The sequence below is a fragment of the Boleophthalmus pectinirostris genome, unplaced genomic scaffold (genome assembly GCF_026225935.1).
Source record: "Boleophthalmus pectinirostris isolate CB_2022bp ecotype Guang Dong unplaced genomic scaffold, ASM2622593v1 HiC_scaffold_7, whole genome shotgun sequence".
NCBI lineage: Eukaryota > Metazoa > Chordata > Actinopteri > Gobiiformes > Gobiidae > Boleophthalmus > Boleophthalmus pectinirostris.
This window is the reverse complement of record NW_026571473.1, coordinates 31,594,847-31,610,560: the sequence shown is the minus strand read 5'-3', so window position 1 is coordinate 31,610,560 and position 15,714 is coordinate 31,594,847. Positions and strand designations below refer to the sequence as shown.

At 37.7% G+C, this 15,714-nt stretch overlaps 1 protein-coding gene across 1 annotated transcript in view; it reads right to left on the bottom strand.

Annotated features, from left to right (window-relative positions):
- Positions 1 to 15,714, bottom strand: part of LOC129412105 (inactive N-acetylated-alpha-linked acidic dipeptidase-like protein 2) — a 514,851-nt gene that overhangs the window by 134,860 nt on the left and 364,277 nt on the right. The window contains exon 12 of the mRNA XM_055165108.1: positions 1,869 to 2,015. Coding sequence (XP_055021083.1) covers positions 1,869 to 2,015 — 147 coding nt within the window. The remainder of the gene's footprint in view (positions 1 to 1,868; positions 2,016 to 15,714) is intronic.

Genomic DNA, 15,714 nt, shown 5'->3' with positions numbered 1-15,714 from the left:
GAAAGTTCTTGTCGTTTCATGTGGAGTTTTTCTCATATTATCATGGAGATGTCTAAGAAAGCACAGATTCTCGATGTCCGTGGACCTGTCCAGCTGCACAGAAAAGGACAGACTCTGGTGTAATTTTTCATCAGCTGCTCTTTGTCATTTTTGGACATGGAAATTACTCATGACAGGACTTTTAACTTTTGAGAGCGAAGTCATTTCTTACTTTGACCTCATTCTAAGCAGCAGGTTAACTCTTTTTGAAGGTTTAACTCTTTGAAGCTGAAGTGTTCATGTGATAATTAACCATTCATTAAGGGAAAGGTCTGTGGCTGGCTCTGGCAAAAACAGACTCCCAGCGAAAGAGTCCAGAGCAATGAGGTTCCTCCACCACATTCTGTCTGAGTCTTGGGTTCGATTTTTGTGAAAATAAACTCACCAACCTACCACCAACAATTTTCACCACCAACAACAACAACAGCACCAACAGTTTTCACAAAGGTCAGATTTTTAAGGGATTCTTCTCTGTTTTCTCAACATGAAGTTCATTTTTAAAAATCCTCCTAAAAATTTGCTTTGTAAGATTTATCCTAGCCCAACACAGTGCACATTGCTGGTAGTACTGAGGAAGTAATGCGGAAAAAAAAAAAAATCTTTGACCGAATGCACCAATGGTTTATTAATGTAATTTTGCTGGCAGTGTTGGTGTGACTCTCCTCCACTGTCCTATTTCTGTAACACTGTAGTCACTGGTCTCTTGATACTTGATAATGAAGTAAAAAAAAAAAAAAAAAAACATTCTAATGGAGACTTTAAGTAGACATATATTGTCTTTACAGGTAAACCACATGACTATTAACTAAACACATGCTTTTCTATAATATTACCTTTTATTTTGATCATAAACAACACATTTTGTGCCTTTATTATTAGTTTGTTCGACCATAAACGAAAACAAAACTGGCATCTTTTTAAAAATGAAGATTAAAAAAAAAAAAAAAAGACTGTATTTCTTTTAGAGGGGTTAGTATTTGAAACAGTCTGAGTGACAATTTTAAAAAAGTGAAACACTGCAGAAGCCTTTAAAAAAAAATTGTATAAAGCATTATGTTTTGAAAGATATAGAGCTCTGGAATGAATGAATTATCCATTAAATTTTGTTTGTTTTAATTTATATTTTCTCTCTTATACAAGTCATAAGTGAAACTGTAAATGAAAACTTGCTGTTCATATGATGCCTTTCTTTCTAAATTATATATTTTGTGCCTTCTTTATCATTATTATTAGTTTGAAAGACCATACACAAAAACAGAACTGGCATCTTAAAAAAAAAAGAAGACAAGAACTAAAAAAAAAAAAATTTTTTTTTTAAAGTGACTGTATTTCTGTTAGAGGGGTTAGTATATGAAACAACCTGAGTGATGTTTTTAAAAAAAAAGTCTAACACTGTAGAAGCCTTTAAAACAAATGTATAAAGCATTATGTTCTGAAAAATATAGAGCTCTGGAATGAATGAATTATGCATTACATTTAGATTGTTTTAATTTATATTTTGTCTCATATATACAGAAAGTCGTAAGTTAAATTGTAAATGCAAACTTGCTGTTCATACTCAGCTTTTCTTTCTTGAAATTCAGTCATTGTTTAAAAGGGTTTGGCATTATAAGTTCTTTTTACCTCAGCCTAAACCCTTTCGGTCATGATCTATGTTTTGTTTTGTTTCGTTTTATAGTGCTGCAAAATGACTAAATAAAAAACTACTACTTGAAACGTAATTTCTTTTCCATTAGTATTTTTTAATAGGACCCCTAAGAGAAAGCTGTCTATTCGATGACAGCTAATGTGAATCCAAACAAACAAACGTGTATTTGTTTGTGCTGTACCTGGTCGGCGACAGTTTGCTGGAAGGAGAACTCCAGCGTGGGCACCGCCAGCAGGTTGGAGAAGAAGCTGGAGTCTCCGGGCATCTGCAGAGAGCTGACGTTTGGGCCGGGACAGTTCCCTCCTCGGATACAGCTCAGCAACTGCCTCTGGACAAAACAATATCCACCAATCAATACAGCATTGTATTTTTAGTTTGGAGCAGTGTAGAAGTAAACTTTTTCCCCCATGTTGTCCCTGGGCATGTGCCAGTATTTGACACACTGTGAGATTAAAACTTAAACAACATTATGAATTTTTAAGCTTTTATTATTTTTAATAATGTTTTCCACTCATCAAAAACATACTTGGAGTTGTATTTTGTTTCATTAATCCACAAAATCCAGAGTCGTCTTCTCTGACCGTGCAAAAATCCACCATTCAAATAATGCCAATTTTGTTGTGTCATAGATAAAACTTTAGACATCTATGCATTTTTCAAGCCTATAAATCATCACCTGACTCATTCTGCGATCAAACTGTGTAAACACTAAACACATGGTTCTTCAGTTGTTTAGTTTCTAAATGTTCATTCCCATTGCTGATAGCAAGGGAAGCTTCAGAGCCTAAATGTCTCACTGGAAACGGAGGTGTATTTTCCATATGAAGACATTATTTAAGTTGGAAAATGGTCCCAAGGTGACCAAATGCATGTTTAAAATTGAATTGCTATCCATAACACGACGGCACTGGTTCAGTGGTTGGAAAGCCAGTACATGTCATTATAGCCATACTAGGTGGGTGAAGTGTTTTGCCCAACGACAGCCTGTCCTTTACATGTCAAATACTAAATCAACTACAGTGGCCACCATTGTTTACACAGTCAATTTTCAGGAGGTTCAAAAAAAAAAAAAAAAACCCTCAACAAACAAGACAAAACGATAATCTACAATACTTTTTTCCCAAATAAATCGCCCATAAAGTGTACTTGCACATAGACTGCATATAGAAATCGACATAGCTAACCCACAAGCTGCCACGTTACGAATAGGAAGTTATTATGGTGGCGCTTCTGGCTCCATCGACTCTGGCTCCAATTGACTGTACATTGTCTCCCCTCTCTCTATAACTCCATGATACTCTTTTTTTTTTTTTTCACAAGAGCCATATTGGAAGAACAAAATCAAGAGGAGAGCCACTTATACCCAACATACGCCAACATACCAAGTCACCTTTGCAAACGAGCATTTCTACATATAAATTGGAGATCCCACAAAAAAGAAACACAGCCAAGACATTTTCAGTTAAAACCATATTTACCTTAATATTGGGATGAACAGAAGCTGTCATGCATTATTACTATTACTAATCTGCATAAATAAACTCAACTTTACAACATATAAACCATAAGCACTATTAAGCCACATCAGCCCGTTTGAGATTATAATGTGTTTAATGCAGCTTTGACACATTTGTTTACATTTTACAGAAACAAAGCTTTAAACTGCATGGCTCATTTGCATAAACTGTAAGCACTGATAAAAACAGCTCTTTCCTTGTGCGCTGATGCTTTAGCTTCTGTCAGACTAAAGGTCACGACTCAGTGGAATATGAGTGTTCCTCCTGTGGCTGAGGATGTGATGATGATGGTGAGTCTGTTCTGTGTGTGTGTGTGTGTGTCGCGTTGGAGATGGTTCATGCTTTCAGAGATCAGACGAGTGAAGATCATTTCATTCACTTTATTTAGATGATGCTACTGATGATCTTACTTTTTAAAATGCAGTTCAGGTACAATATTTTCAATTTTTTTTTTTGCAGTCAGAGTTGCGGGTGGGTTAGTTGAAAACGTCGGTCGGGTACGGGTCGTTTATACATGGACACGGAGCATCACTGGTTGCTGGTGTCACGGTGCCGCCTTTAGGAAACACCATTAATTAAGCCTTGATTTATACTTGGTGTAATGCAGATGTTTGTGTTGCAATGTTCACTATATGTTTATCTAGAACATTTGAAAAAAATATATTGGCTGTGTTACTATTTTTGGTATAAGCTTGTGAGCCACCAATTAAAGCTTGCGAGCTGCATTTGCTCTACATGATCCTGGTGTTTTTATTTTGCTATTTTGTCCATAAATAAATTCCTAGTCTAATATAGAACTGCCTCCAAATTCACTCGTATAACTGCAGCCTCAATGAGCTTCATTTGACTGGAGCTGAACGCTGTGGGTGACGTCACACTCCCTTAGTCCACTTCTTTATCCAGTCTATGGTCTTGTATCAGGCTACGTTGAAAAAAAAAAAGTCAAATTCGTAGATTTAACCTTCATGCAACATTATGCTGTGCTAATACACTTTAAAGCCCAAGCACAACCCAATTAGCTTAGCGACAAAAACATTTACCTGCGTATTAATATTCATAAAGGGCATTTGATTAGCCATTTAGTGCTAATTAGGAGCTAACCGGCTGAAAATAAATGCCTGTTCAAGTGTACACAATTTCAAAGTTGATTTCCTTTTGTAATGTTTATGTTACCGCAATAACATCCAACAATATTTCCTGTACGCATTGGCGCACCCCATTAAGACCCATATTTGGAGAAATACTTTGAGCACGCTCCGTTTGGCAAAGACAATATTCCGCGTGATTATCCAGAACACACATCTTCAAGGAGGACATGTCAACGTAGAACCGCTATGTTTTTGTTTTTTATGGTTTTTACGAGAACTTAGAAACAGCAGGAAAGGCACACCAAGGTTCGTGTAGAGGTGCAAATGCAAGAAACAGTAAAATAAAAGTGAGAAAATGCATAGCACACTCAGATGGCCGACGTCCCAAAGCTTTTTTACATTTTTAAATAATGTTTCGGCTTTGTATATTGCACTCCAAAGCAAGAAAAATTATCTGACAAAGGCTGAAACATTATTTTAAAATAAAACAAGCTTTGGGACATCGGCCATCTGTGCTATGCCTTTTTTCACTTTTATTTAACTAAGAAACAACAAAGACGTAAAAAATCTGCTTATTTAAAGGTGTTGTGTGACTTTACTGGTAGGGGGTCCACCACTTGCTGCACTGGGCTGTAATGTTCCACTACACGATCGTAATAAAAACGTTTATCTCCATGGAGACATCATCAGGCCATGTTACAGGTCAGATCTGTGAAGAGGTCGTGACTCCGGTAACAGTAGAAATGCACGATTCTATGGCATTTTTTGCAACATGGTATAAAACTCCAAAAAAAAAGTTGATTTGCAGAATTCCCCCTCCCTAATATGATCTCTTTAAAGATGCACTGTGTAACTTTTTCTAAAGAGGGTCCACAATTTTTTTTGTCTCCATAGAGATGTTAATGCTTTAAATCATTCACAGGATGGCAATAAACAAATCTTTCTTGCATTTATTCAACTACAGGTGTTATTTATTGCTCAAAAATATCTTAAAACACATTCATTCTTACTGTGAATCTGGCTGCGTCTCCAAAAATCTCACCTGTAATATCTCCATTGAGATACATGTGTGTTACCAAACGTGGAGTAAACCTATGGAAGAGTTTAGATGACCATATCAAAGCTTGTACTAACTTGGTGCACTTCAAAAAACAATATAAAAATCAATTCTTACAGAAATACCTAGAAGACTAGATACATTATCTTTAACTATCATTAAATAAACACATGCTTTTCTTGAACATTACCTTTAATTTTGATCATAAACGATACATTTTGTACCTTCTTTATCATTATTATTATTATTAGTTTGTACGACCATAAACCAAAACAAAACTGGCATCTTTAAAAAATTAATATAACTAAAAAAAAAAAAAAAAAAAAAGAAAAAGCGATTGTATTTCTGTTAGAGGCATGGAACAACCTGAGATCTGAGTGATGATTTTTAAAAAGTCTAACACTGTAGAAGCCTTAAAAAAAGTATAAAGCAATATGTTTCGAAAGCTAATAGTCGTAAGTGAAATTGTAAATGTCTTTCTTTCGTGAAATTCTGTCATTGTTTAAAAGAGTTTGGCTTTAGAAGTACTTTTTTCTTCAACCTAAACCCTTTCAGTCATAATCCACGGGGTTGTAGTCTACGTTTTGTTTAGTTTTTTGTTTTGTAGTGCTGCAAAATGCCCGAATAAAACAAACAAACAATCAAACATCTTAAAGTTGCACTGTGTCACCTGCTTCTTTCTATGGCGATATCATTGCTCTGCCTAATGTTTAAACAGCTCTATCGTACATTTATTCAATTATAGGTGGTTTTACAGTTAGCAAAACAGACATTCTGACTGTGAGCGGGGTCGCCGCTCCACAGATCTGACCTGTAACTTGGCCTGGTTTGGTCTCCATCAAGATAGAAAGGTGAAAAATTCCAGACAAAGCAATAACATCTCTTCGTAGAAAAGCAATTGACGGACCCTCCACTGGACAAATTACAGAGTGCACCTTTAAGTTTGTAAAGGAGATAGATGAAAACCTTTATCCCATTATAAAATTAGAATAGAATTTGAACCTGGCAATCGACATAAAAAACCTATCTTGGTCAAACCAGTGTCAGATCCGCAGCCCCTATCTCCTCCATCTTCTTCAGATACGCCGTGTTAACTCCAGGGCCTGTCAGAGCCCCGCAGCCTTCCACCTCTGGAGCCGAAACAGCGGAGGTGCAGGCCGAGGGGAGAGAGAATGGGTGATTCTGCTCCAGGAATCAATATTTAATTTCTTTGTCTGCTATGATAAGAGGAGAGTGAAATCAGTTTGCCATCGCGCTCACCACTCAATAGCCCTCCATCCAGAAAATCTCTCCTCCGCAGACAGACAGCCCGACTCGAATGTAAGGTTTTTCTCGTAATGAGCACTTTTTTAGAAGGCTGCTGTCGCTTTTGTTTTATATTGGGAGCCTTTGAAGCAGAACGGAGTATCCTTTGCTGTTTGGGGCCTGTTATCTTATATGGAGAGTCCTTCACATGTGGGGATAGAATAGCATTTCCAATCATGTTAATCCCCACACTCTGATCTGATGCTGCTCGCTGTGCTACCCACTGGCAAAAGAAGGAATTACCATGAGAATAAAACTTAAACTATCTGATTACTGACATGCCCCACCGTGTTGATGTTCGCATGCAGCAGTAATGAACACGATTTGAAGTGAGAAATGCTTAGATCGAGTCTGGAGATGTTTAATAGACATACAAACTGGGCAGGGTCTCTACCTGTGACGTCACAATCCTGGGAAATTTAAAACCACATGTTTGGTGACTGCTCAGAGGTAGGGAAGTGGGATAAGGCCTAATTTTTGTCACAACATTTGCAGTAACAATATAAACAGACAATATAAATGACATTGCACGTATTTCTTTACCGCACAACTTTTATTCCTGTGCTAAAATGTAATCCAGGGGTGTCCAAACTTTTTTTAATCGAGTAGATAGAAACATATTTGTAGTGGAGGGTCATAGACTGGAGTTCAATACAGCAAGACTTTCAGACAGATACATTTTAAGGAGCAACAACACATTAAAAAAGTCTTGGAACACTGATTCCAGGTGTAATTTAGGTCAGTATCACAGTGTAATAATGTAATACAGCGGTAGAAATACTTGAATATGCAATAGAAAATACTGCTCGTCAGGGATGTAACAATAACCGAAATATCGTGATATCGTATCGTCAAAGTTGTCACAGTAATATCGTGGACCATCACAATATATCGAATTACAAGTGCCTTTGCTTGAATTAAGAGTTATGGTGCAGTAAAAAAAAGAGAAAAAGAGACAGAGGGAACTACATAGACCATGATCCTTTGCTCCATTTCAGTGTAGACTACATGAAGAAATAACAGTTCAAAACACTTTTAAGTCTTAGTCTTGTCAAGGCATTTTAAGAGGAAAAAGTAGCATATTCAATTTTGTTAGCCTCCACAAAATATCGCAATAAATATCGTACCGTGAGATGCATCTCGTGAAAATATCGTACTAAGAGATTTGGATATCGTTACATCTCATTCATGAGCCTTCCCACCAGATCATGAGCTTTCCCATGATATCAGAATAAATATCGTACTGTGAGGTTGATACTGTGACGATATCGTATCATGAGACTTGGATATTGTTACTCCTCTACTGCTTATGATAATTTCAGCCAACTCAGAAGGGGCACCAACAGAAATCGGTCTGAAGGCCACATTTGGCCCCATAGTTTGAACATCTTGGTTGTAGGTGAAAGATAAATAAAAAACAAACACACACTGTACACCTACACAGTGTACACTATATACACAATATTAAATAATCAATCATTATTGACGCAATAGCACAGACTTCCATTTTGCTGCTGATGCCAGTAAAAAGATGCTGAAACAGTTGTAGGTGTTAGCTGTAGCATTCTGATCTGATCTCCCTCACACCTGACATAAAAACACGCTGCAGTACACATGAAAATTATACTGCAGTAATCAAACAATCATATCATCTACCACTGTTATATATGTATTAAATATATAATTAATGAAACCAGTGTGAAGGAAGCTAAAGACAACTTCATGATTCTAATGAGCTTTTGGTAATAATGGTGTTGTTAAAGACTAGTAACACAAAAAATTTAGTTTTTACTTGTTTGCGCCAAAAGCTTATTAGAATCATAATTCATGGACAAAAATGGCCTAGCATCATATTAATAAGCAGTAATAAGGAGTGTATTAATAGGAAAGTGTTTGTAAATGTGTAACTAATAGCAGAATAATCTTAAGGGGAAATAGACATTAAAAACGGTTGAATAAATACTAATTAATAACAAATAAACCATTTACAACTATGCTAATTAGAAGGTAGTTAGATGTTCATAAGTGCACCTTAAAATAAAGTGTTACCAGTTGTTTTGTTTGTTTCTGAGGGACATGGTTAAAAACTCAAAAAAAGTAAACTTAGCACAATATATATACTGAAACTCCGGACTATAAGCCATTACTTTTTTCCCCACACTTTGAACCCTGCGGCTAATATATGGATGGATTCTTTTTTTGACACATTGTCCATTTACATAAACCATTTTCTGCAGCCTGAGTGCAGAAAATGCCTCTGTCTGTGCGATTACACATGGATCTAGTGTTCACATGAAGTTGCTACACTAGCTCGCGATATTGTCAGCGTACTCAAATAGTTTATCGCCGTGTGATAAAATAAGTTATGATGCTAAATGAACATTAACGAGGGGGATGCGTCTTACCAGCACGCGTAAATGATGAGAAGAAACGTCTCAAACTTCAGTAGCCGAACATTCACTCATACCTGATTGACAGAACTAGCCCTGCTCCTGAGAGAACCTGAAATCTGCTAAAATCAGACAGGACAGTGGCTCTTTCTGCAGGAGACATGCACAGTATAGCGTGGGGAGAGACGGGGCTGATGCACAGAGGAAGATTCTAGCCTGATTGTGTTTTGAACAGTTATTTTGCGCTTTGTGCGTGCATCCTCCTCATGGAAATGCAGATGACGCAGGATTTAAGTTAAAGGCGCTTGATCTGACTGTGGAAGAAGTAAACAGAGCCGAGCCGCTACACGTGAGCTCGGCATCAGTGAGTCGATGGTGAGATTTTGGCGCCGACTGAACGCAAAAAGACGACAAAAGCTTTCAGAGACGATAAAAGCAGACGGCCTGAACTTAGTAACGTTCTTGAAGATGTGGACACCTGCGACTTGTATTCAGGTGCGGTCTATATATGTACAGTTTTACAATTTAGTTCAAATTTAATTGATGCGGCTTATATTCAGGTGCACTCAATAGTCTAGATTTTACGGTAACATGTAATATTTACAGTAGCATTTTACATTCAAGTTTGTTCAACCAACTATTTGCTCACCAGCTTTACAGTTGTCATTTCATTCACTCTGTATTGACATGACAGCTAATCTATCCCAGGCTTTCTGCACTTTTCTATGTCAACAAAATGTCTCCCACTTGATGCATTTCCTAAACCAATAGAGTTTGTAAGCTGCTGCTGCTTCTTCTCTGGCCCTGCTCCTGTTTACTCTGGCTGTTGTTGTGCCTGGGACTTGCCTCCAGTTCTCAGTCAACAGCTGCAAAATGGCTCCTCCAAACGCACTGACTGGAACTGCATTATCATAATCATAATTATGCAGAAGTGATTTTCGGTTTGTCACTCCGCAGTCGTTGCGAATGGGGACGCGATCAGCATATGTCATCGGCTCTGGCTCCTCTGAACTTAGATATGGTTCGGTAGCTGTTAGTGAAATGGTTTGATTCTCCAATATGCGCGCCCCCGAAACAAATGTCAAAATATTGTCGTGATATCGAGGGAGAAAAATTACAGTACTTGAAAAGGACTTAGTAATGGATATTAGATGGAAATGCTAGTTCTCAAGCGTGGCAGTAGGCTATAGGTCACACTGACACAGTCTACTATTTGAAGTTATTGTTTCAGGTGCCAGGCGAGAATACACAACTCTACGGGTGATTCAGTGTTGACATATTGAAAAAAGGAAATCCACAAATGTTGAACCATATCACAAATTTGCACTAACTTATTTTCACCTACAACAATCAGAGCCTGTGCTTTTTTATGGTACCACAATGTTTTAATTCATTATTGTAGCACATATTTCCTTCTATTTGTGCTGGCTGAGAAAACAATACACTTAAGTTTTAGTTTCATTTGCATGGGTCTAGTAATAACAATGATATTAAGCGTATAAGAGGTCAAAACAATGGCATTTGAACTGTTAAAATACCTGTGACAGGTTGGACATTTCACCAAAACAAAGTTAAGATCATTATATTTAAAATTTTACTAAACATTAGACTATTTTGCTCCAAGTTTGGCAATTTTTTGGTTTAAAAATATTATATCCTAGTTGAAAATCATGACATTATATGAGGGCAGGGGTCTACAACCTTTTTTCTCCAGTGCCACCTAATGCCTCTGCTTAATTTAATTTCACTCCAGCGAGTAGGTGGAAGTTGTAGACCGCGCACCGGCCAATCAGCGAAAAGCTGTGAAGCCATGTCTGGGTCCCTTTTGCCGTACAGCACAATAGTAAACAAAGCGATCGAGATGGATGTAGACGAAGCCATACATTCTGTGTTGATTCTCGAGATTGAGGATTTAAAGCCGGAACAAAGACAATGTTTGGTGAATTTTATTAAGGGGAAAGACGATATTGCCCTTCTTCCTATGGGATTTGGGAAAAGCTTAACATACCAGTTAGGCCCGCTAGCGGTGCATTACAAACGACCAAATAGCAGCGATTGGTTAAATAAAAAAAGTACCCGCCTACTGTCGACAAATGAATCCTAATGCTGCGAGATCAGACGGTTTCCACAAAGTGAAACCGTCTTCGAGATCAGACGGTTTCCACAAAGTGAAACCGTCTACCATGGATTCCTGAACTGAAATTTTAATTAATGGTGCACTACGTAACTTTTCCGGTGGGAGGAATTCCAGCATGTTCTTGGAAAGGTTATTGTTTTGCCTGGAATGTTTCGCAGTATGACATTAAACTCATCTATCCTGTATTTAGTCAATTACACGTGTTTATATTACAGATGGAAACTAGCTCTTTAGCTATAAGACTGTGTGGAACATCTCTGGAGGTCGCCTCTCCACAGATCTGGCCGACAGATCTGTAACATCATGGCATCATCTTCTTGCCTTCTTGACAAGTTTAATGCCATAACTTGGAAGATTTCTGCCATAGCAATAACATCTCAATGACAAAACTTACTCACATTGGGAAATAGAACCACAGTTTTTACTCAAACATTACAACATTATAAATTCAATACTCAAGTAAAAAGTACGGCCTCTGAAAACTTCTATAAAGTAACTCAGTATTACCTCTGCTTGGACATAAGTACTTTGCAAGCTCGACTGCCTTTTCCTCGTAATTACCCAGATTCATGAAGCCGGATGAACTCTCAAATACCACCCAAACAATGCCACAAGCTCGCCCATAATTCAAAAATACTGTCTCCTGCAAATGATTTCCTACAGTTATGTTCTGCGCGACGCTAGCCATAAAGTCACACGCTTGTTCTCCAGATTTATTACACTGCTCTATTCCCCCCAAAAGTTTATGTGCGAAAAGATAAATTATACAGGAATTATACCAGCCGTGTGTCCTCTAATATGGCGTGATGTTAATATTACCAATGGAAAGTGATTTAGGGGAGGAGCACTTTGTTACGGCTTCTCGTGTTTGAAAGTCTCTAGTGTTGTCGTAATTTCAACTGACATAGTTTTTCCGTTTCCAAGAAGGGAGGGAGAAGGACTGGTCGTAGAGGAGTGAAATGAGAGTTTACGTTTTCCTTGTGAGGGTAAATTGTAGTAAGGATGTAGCCTGGGACCCAGACTGGAATTCTCTGGATAGTCTAGTCGCCAGTAGTGTCACGATTTCTCGATTTCGATACGGAATAAACACTCTCTTGTTAGATAATAAAATGTCATTTCCAACGTTAAATTGCAGTGTTTTTTTAATATTACAATGTAGTCTTATGTCTGTGTAATTCCTCAGTGGTCCAAGAAGGTTTCATAGTGGTACATGGGCATATACTAGTCTAAGTCTTCATTCAGGATTTAGGGCTTTGTGCTCAATTCTGATTTATTTTGTGAAATCCGATTGTTGTGCGAGGTCGTTTACATTTTCAACTAAATGCGACTTGTATGTGATCTCCAGTGTGAACTTAAACACCCCAAAAGTGTCCCGCATGCGCACTGGAGGACACAACGATGTCAGTGTTTACGGAAGTCGCCTAAACACTGGGCTTGTCTCCCAAAATACGGTCCAGTTCTTTGTAAAATGGACAAGTTACACATCCACAGCCGCTTCTTTTGTTTGAGTCTTTAGCCTCTTTTTGTATTTGTCTTGCAGGCTCTTTATTTATTTATACATTTATTTATTGTTGACACTGGAGCTCGGACTACCTATAGCTGCGCTCGGACATTTCTTTGGCAATCATTTCAAAAACCGTTGAAACTGTTCCCTCCAATTTGGCCTGAATACAGCAATTCCCCAAATATTAATTAACTCACTAAAATTGCTTTCCCTCCATTGACTAGACGTGTAGGTCAGAAGAATGCAACTTGGCTGTTCAAACTGAAGTCACATGTCAAAAGATCAGATATGTATCGGTTTTAGGACCACATATCCACGTGGTCTGGGTCGCATTTGAAAAAATCGGATCTGTGTTGTTCAGACTGTCATTAAAAGATCAGATACAGGTCACATAGGGGCCAAAAAATCAGATTTGGATCACTTCAGGCTGCACTCTGAATGTAGTCTATGTGCTCTTATACTTGTTCTGATACAGCACAAGATCATTCTAAAGCTTCAGGAAAGGTTCATTTATATTCTGAGAATGTGACTTTTTTAGTATCGATACCTGCTCAAATGAGTATCTATTGATTTTCGATACTTTTGACACCCTAGTGACCTGTGTGACGATCAAAAGAAAATGTTAGATAATCAGACAAAATATTTACATGGATTTATTCTAGGGAGTACGAGACCAGAGTTTTGGAAAAAGGAAAATTGCTCCTTTTGAAAAGATTTGTTTTCATTATTTGGATCTCCCACGCTTGACTAATGCACATGCTTTCATACAACAGAACATTTTATTTGGACTAATAGATATCATGATCTGTTCAGTGACCACACACACTTTATTCAGATGGGGTAGGGGGTACGTGTCTGCTCATTAAAAGTCTCAGGGGGTGGCTCTAAAAAGTTTGGAAACCACTGGTCTAACGGCCTGTAGTCATGTCTTACCTTGATCTGCGTTTTTATATCTTGGATAGCGGTAATAAAGTTGTCATAACTCGTTCGCCTGTTATATCACCTGAAGTGAACTTCCTCCTGCTCTAACGTGTCGCCAGCGCTCCCCGATGGCCCAGTGTGGAGCAAAACCAACATGGGTAGCTCAACTTTTCATAACAAGTGACAGATCAGGAAAGGACTTTCCTCTGGCTAATGAGCGAACACGATTTACTTGTTGAAGGCACTTTCTTATGCCTATTTGTTGCTGCAGTGCCACCTCAGGCAAAGGAGTACATTCTATTTTCTTCTGGTTCAGCTTGTTTTGAGCTGAAGTTTGAAGTTCCACACTAAATGAAACTGCAACCCAATTAAACCAGTCAACCAGAATAACACGTGTGGAAATACTACGATGAACTTCGAATGAAACTTTTATGGGATCTGAATCGTTTGGGTCCGTTCATTTCCAATTTCCAAGAGCCGTTCAATATACTGGCTATTTTTATATTTATTTATATGACAAAAGCCTCATTTATCTTCAAACTAATCACAGAGAGAAATGGCCAAGGCTCAGATCTGTTTAAAATGGTTCAAACAGAGTGGGAGTGTGTTTGCCCATTGATATTATGCAGACTCTAAATAAAACACTGCACTGTTATTATGATGCCAAATATGTTTTTGGTGAACAAAGCTCTCACTTGTGTCGCCTACTCTGCGTCTGTGCTGATTCTTGTGTTGGTTCAGGGTGAATCAGTAAAAAATGGATAAAAAATTAGAAAGACAAAGATTTGGTTCTTTTAAAAAACTAGATCCAGTTACAACCTTTTATGTTAATGAAACGGTCAAAAAAGAGCTGGCTCATTCACAAACATCACTAGAAAACACTCTTAGAGTTGTTGTGTTGAGTGCTAATCTATCAAACATCATTGGTATTGATAATTCGTTCTCATTGTGGTGTGTGCTTCTTTAAAGGTCCTACATTTACTCTTGTGAGCTTTACACCATATTATAATGCTGTTACCTCATCAAAAACTGAGCTGTGTTTTGTTTCATTCACACGTTTGAGTAACACTGCATTATAAGTCTGTCTACATCTCCAAATCTCAAAATGCTCTGTTCCACACTGTGATAAACCGCTAGTGTTCAAGTTAACGGCTACCTAGGGGTGGGCAATATCTTGATATTCTAAATATCTCCAAATATTTTTTTAAACGTGAAATAGATTCTGACATATCGTATATATCAATATAATGCTTATATTTAATTCTGATTTTGCCGCTTCGCTTGACGGCCTTCTCTGTGCTGTGCTCGCCCCCGCCTCCTTGATTTTGTTAACCCTCCCTTCGCATGTTGTCTCATTCACTCCTTACTACCGCCGTGAATGCCGAAACTTGGTACCAACCAAAAGCTTCTAGCACCACGAACCTTTTCCACCATTTACAGACAAGGCCATCAGCAGCACACATATTGAGTCATGTCCTTTCGTCCGACAGAAGCTGACCACATCACCGCACAAGGAAAGAGCTGTTTTTTTTTTTTGAGAGAGAGAGATTATAGTTTATGCAAATGAGCCACGTGGTTTTAAGTTTTGTTTCTGTAAAACGTAAACAAATTTGCGCAAAACTCAAACTGGTTGATGTGGTTCTGTAGTAGTTATGATTTATATGTTGTGAAGTTTAGTAATGTAAAGTTTATTTATGCAGAAGAATTAAATTAATAATCTGCTGCAGTGTAACTTGTACAGTAGTGTTTGGAAACGTTGGGTTGTCTGCGCAGTGGCTTGTGGGAAACCTCATAGTTCCTTACCGCTGGTTAAGGGCTCATGGTTTTGGTTAATGCAAAGATGATCTTGAGTTAAGCTGAGTTGTTTTATTCTTGAATGAAAAGAAGACAACATGTTTTATTTCTTCCTTTATTTTACAATTAAATTATTATTTTAGTATACAAGATTTTTTTTTTAAATGTTGCAGAAGCACATTGCTCCTACATGAACTGCCAAACTCTCTGCACTTCAGTAAAAAAGACTTTAGCACATATGTTTTTGCCATAGGTTTTGGGGGGTTATTTTTCCTGTACAGATATCTAGATATACCAAAATATATCGAAATATA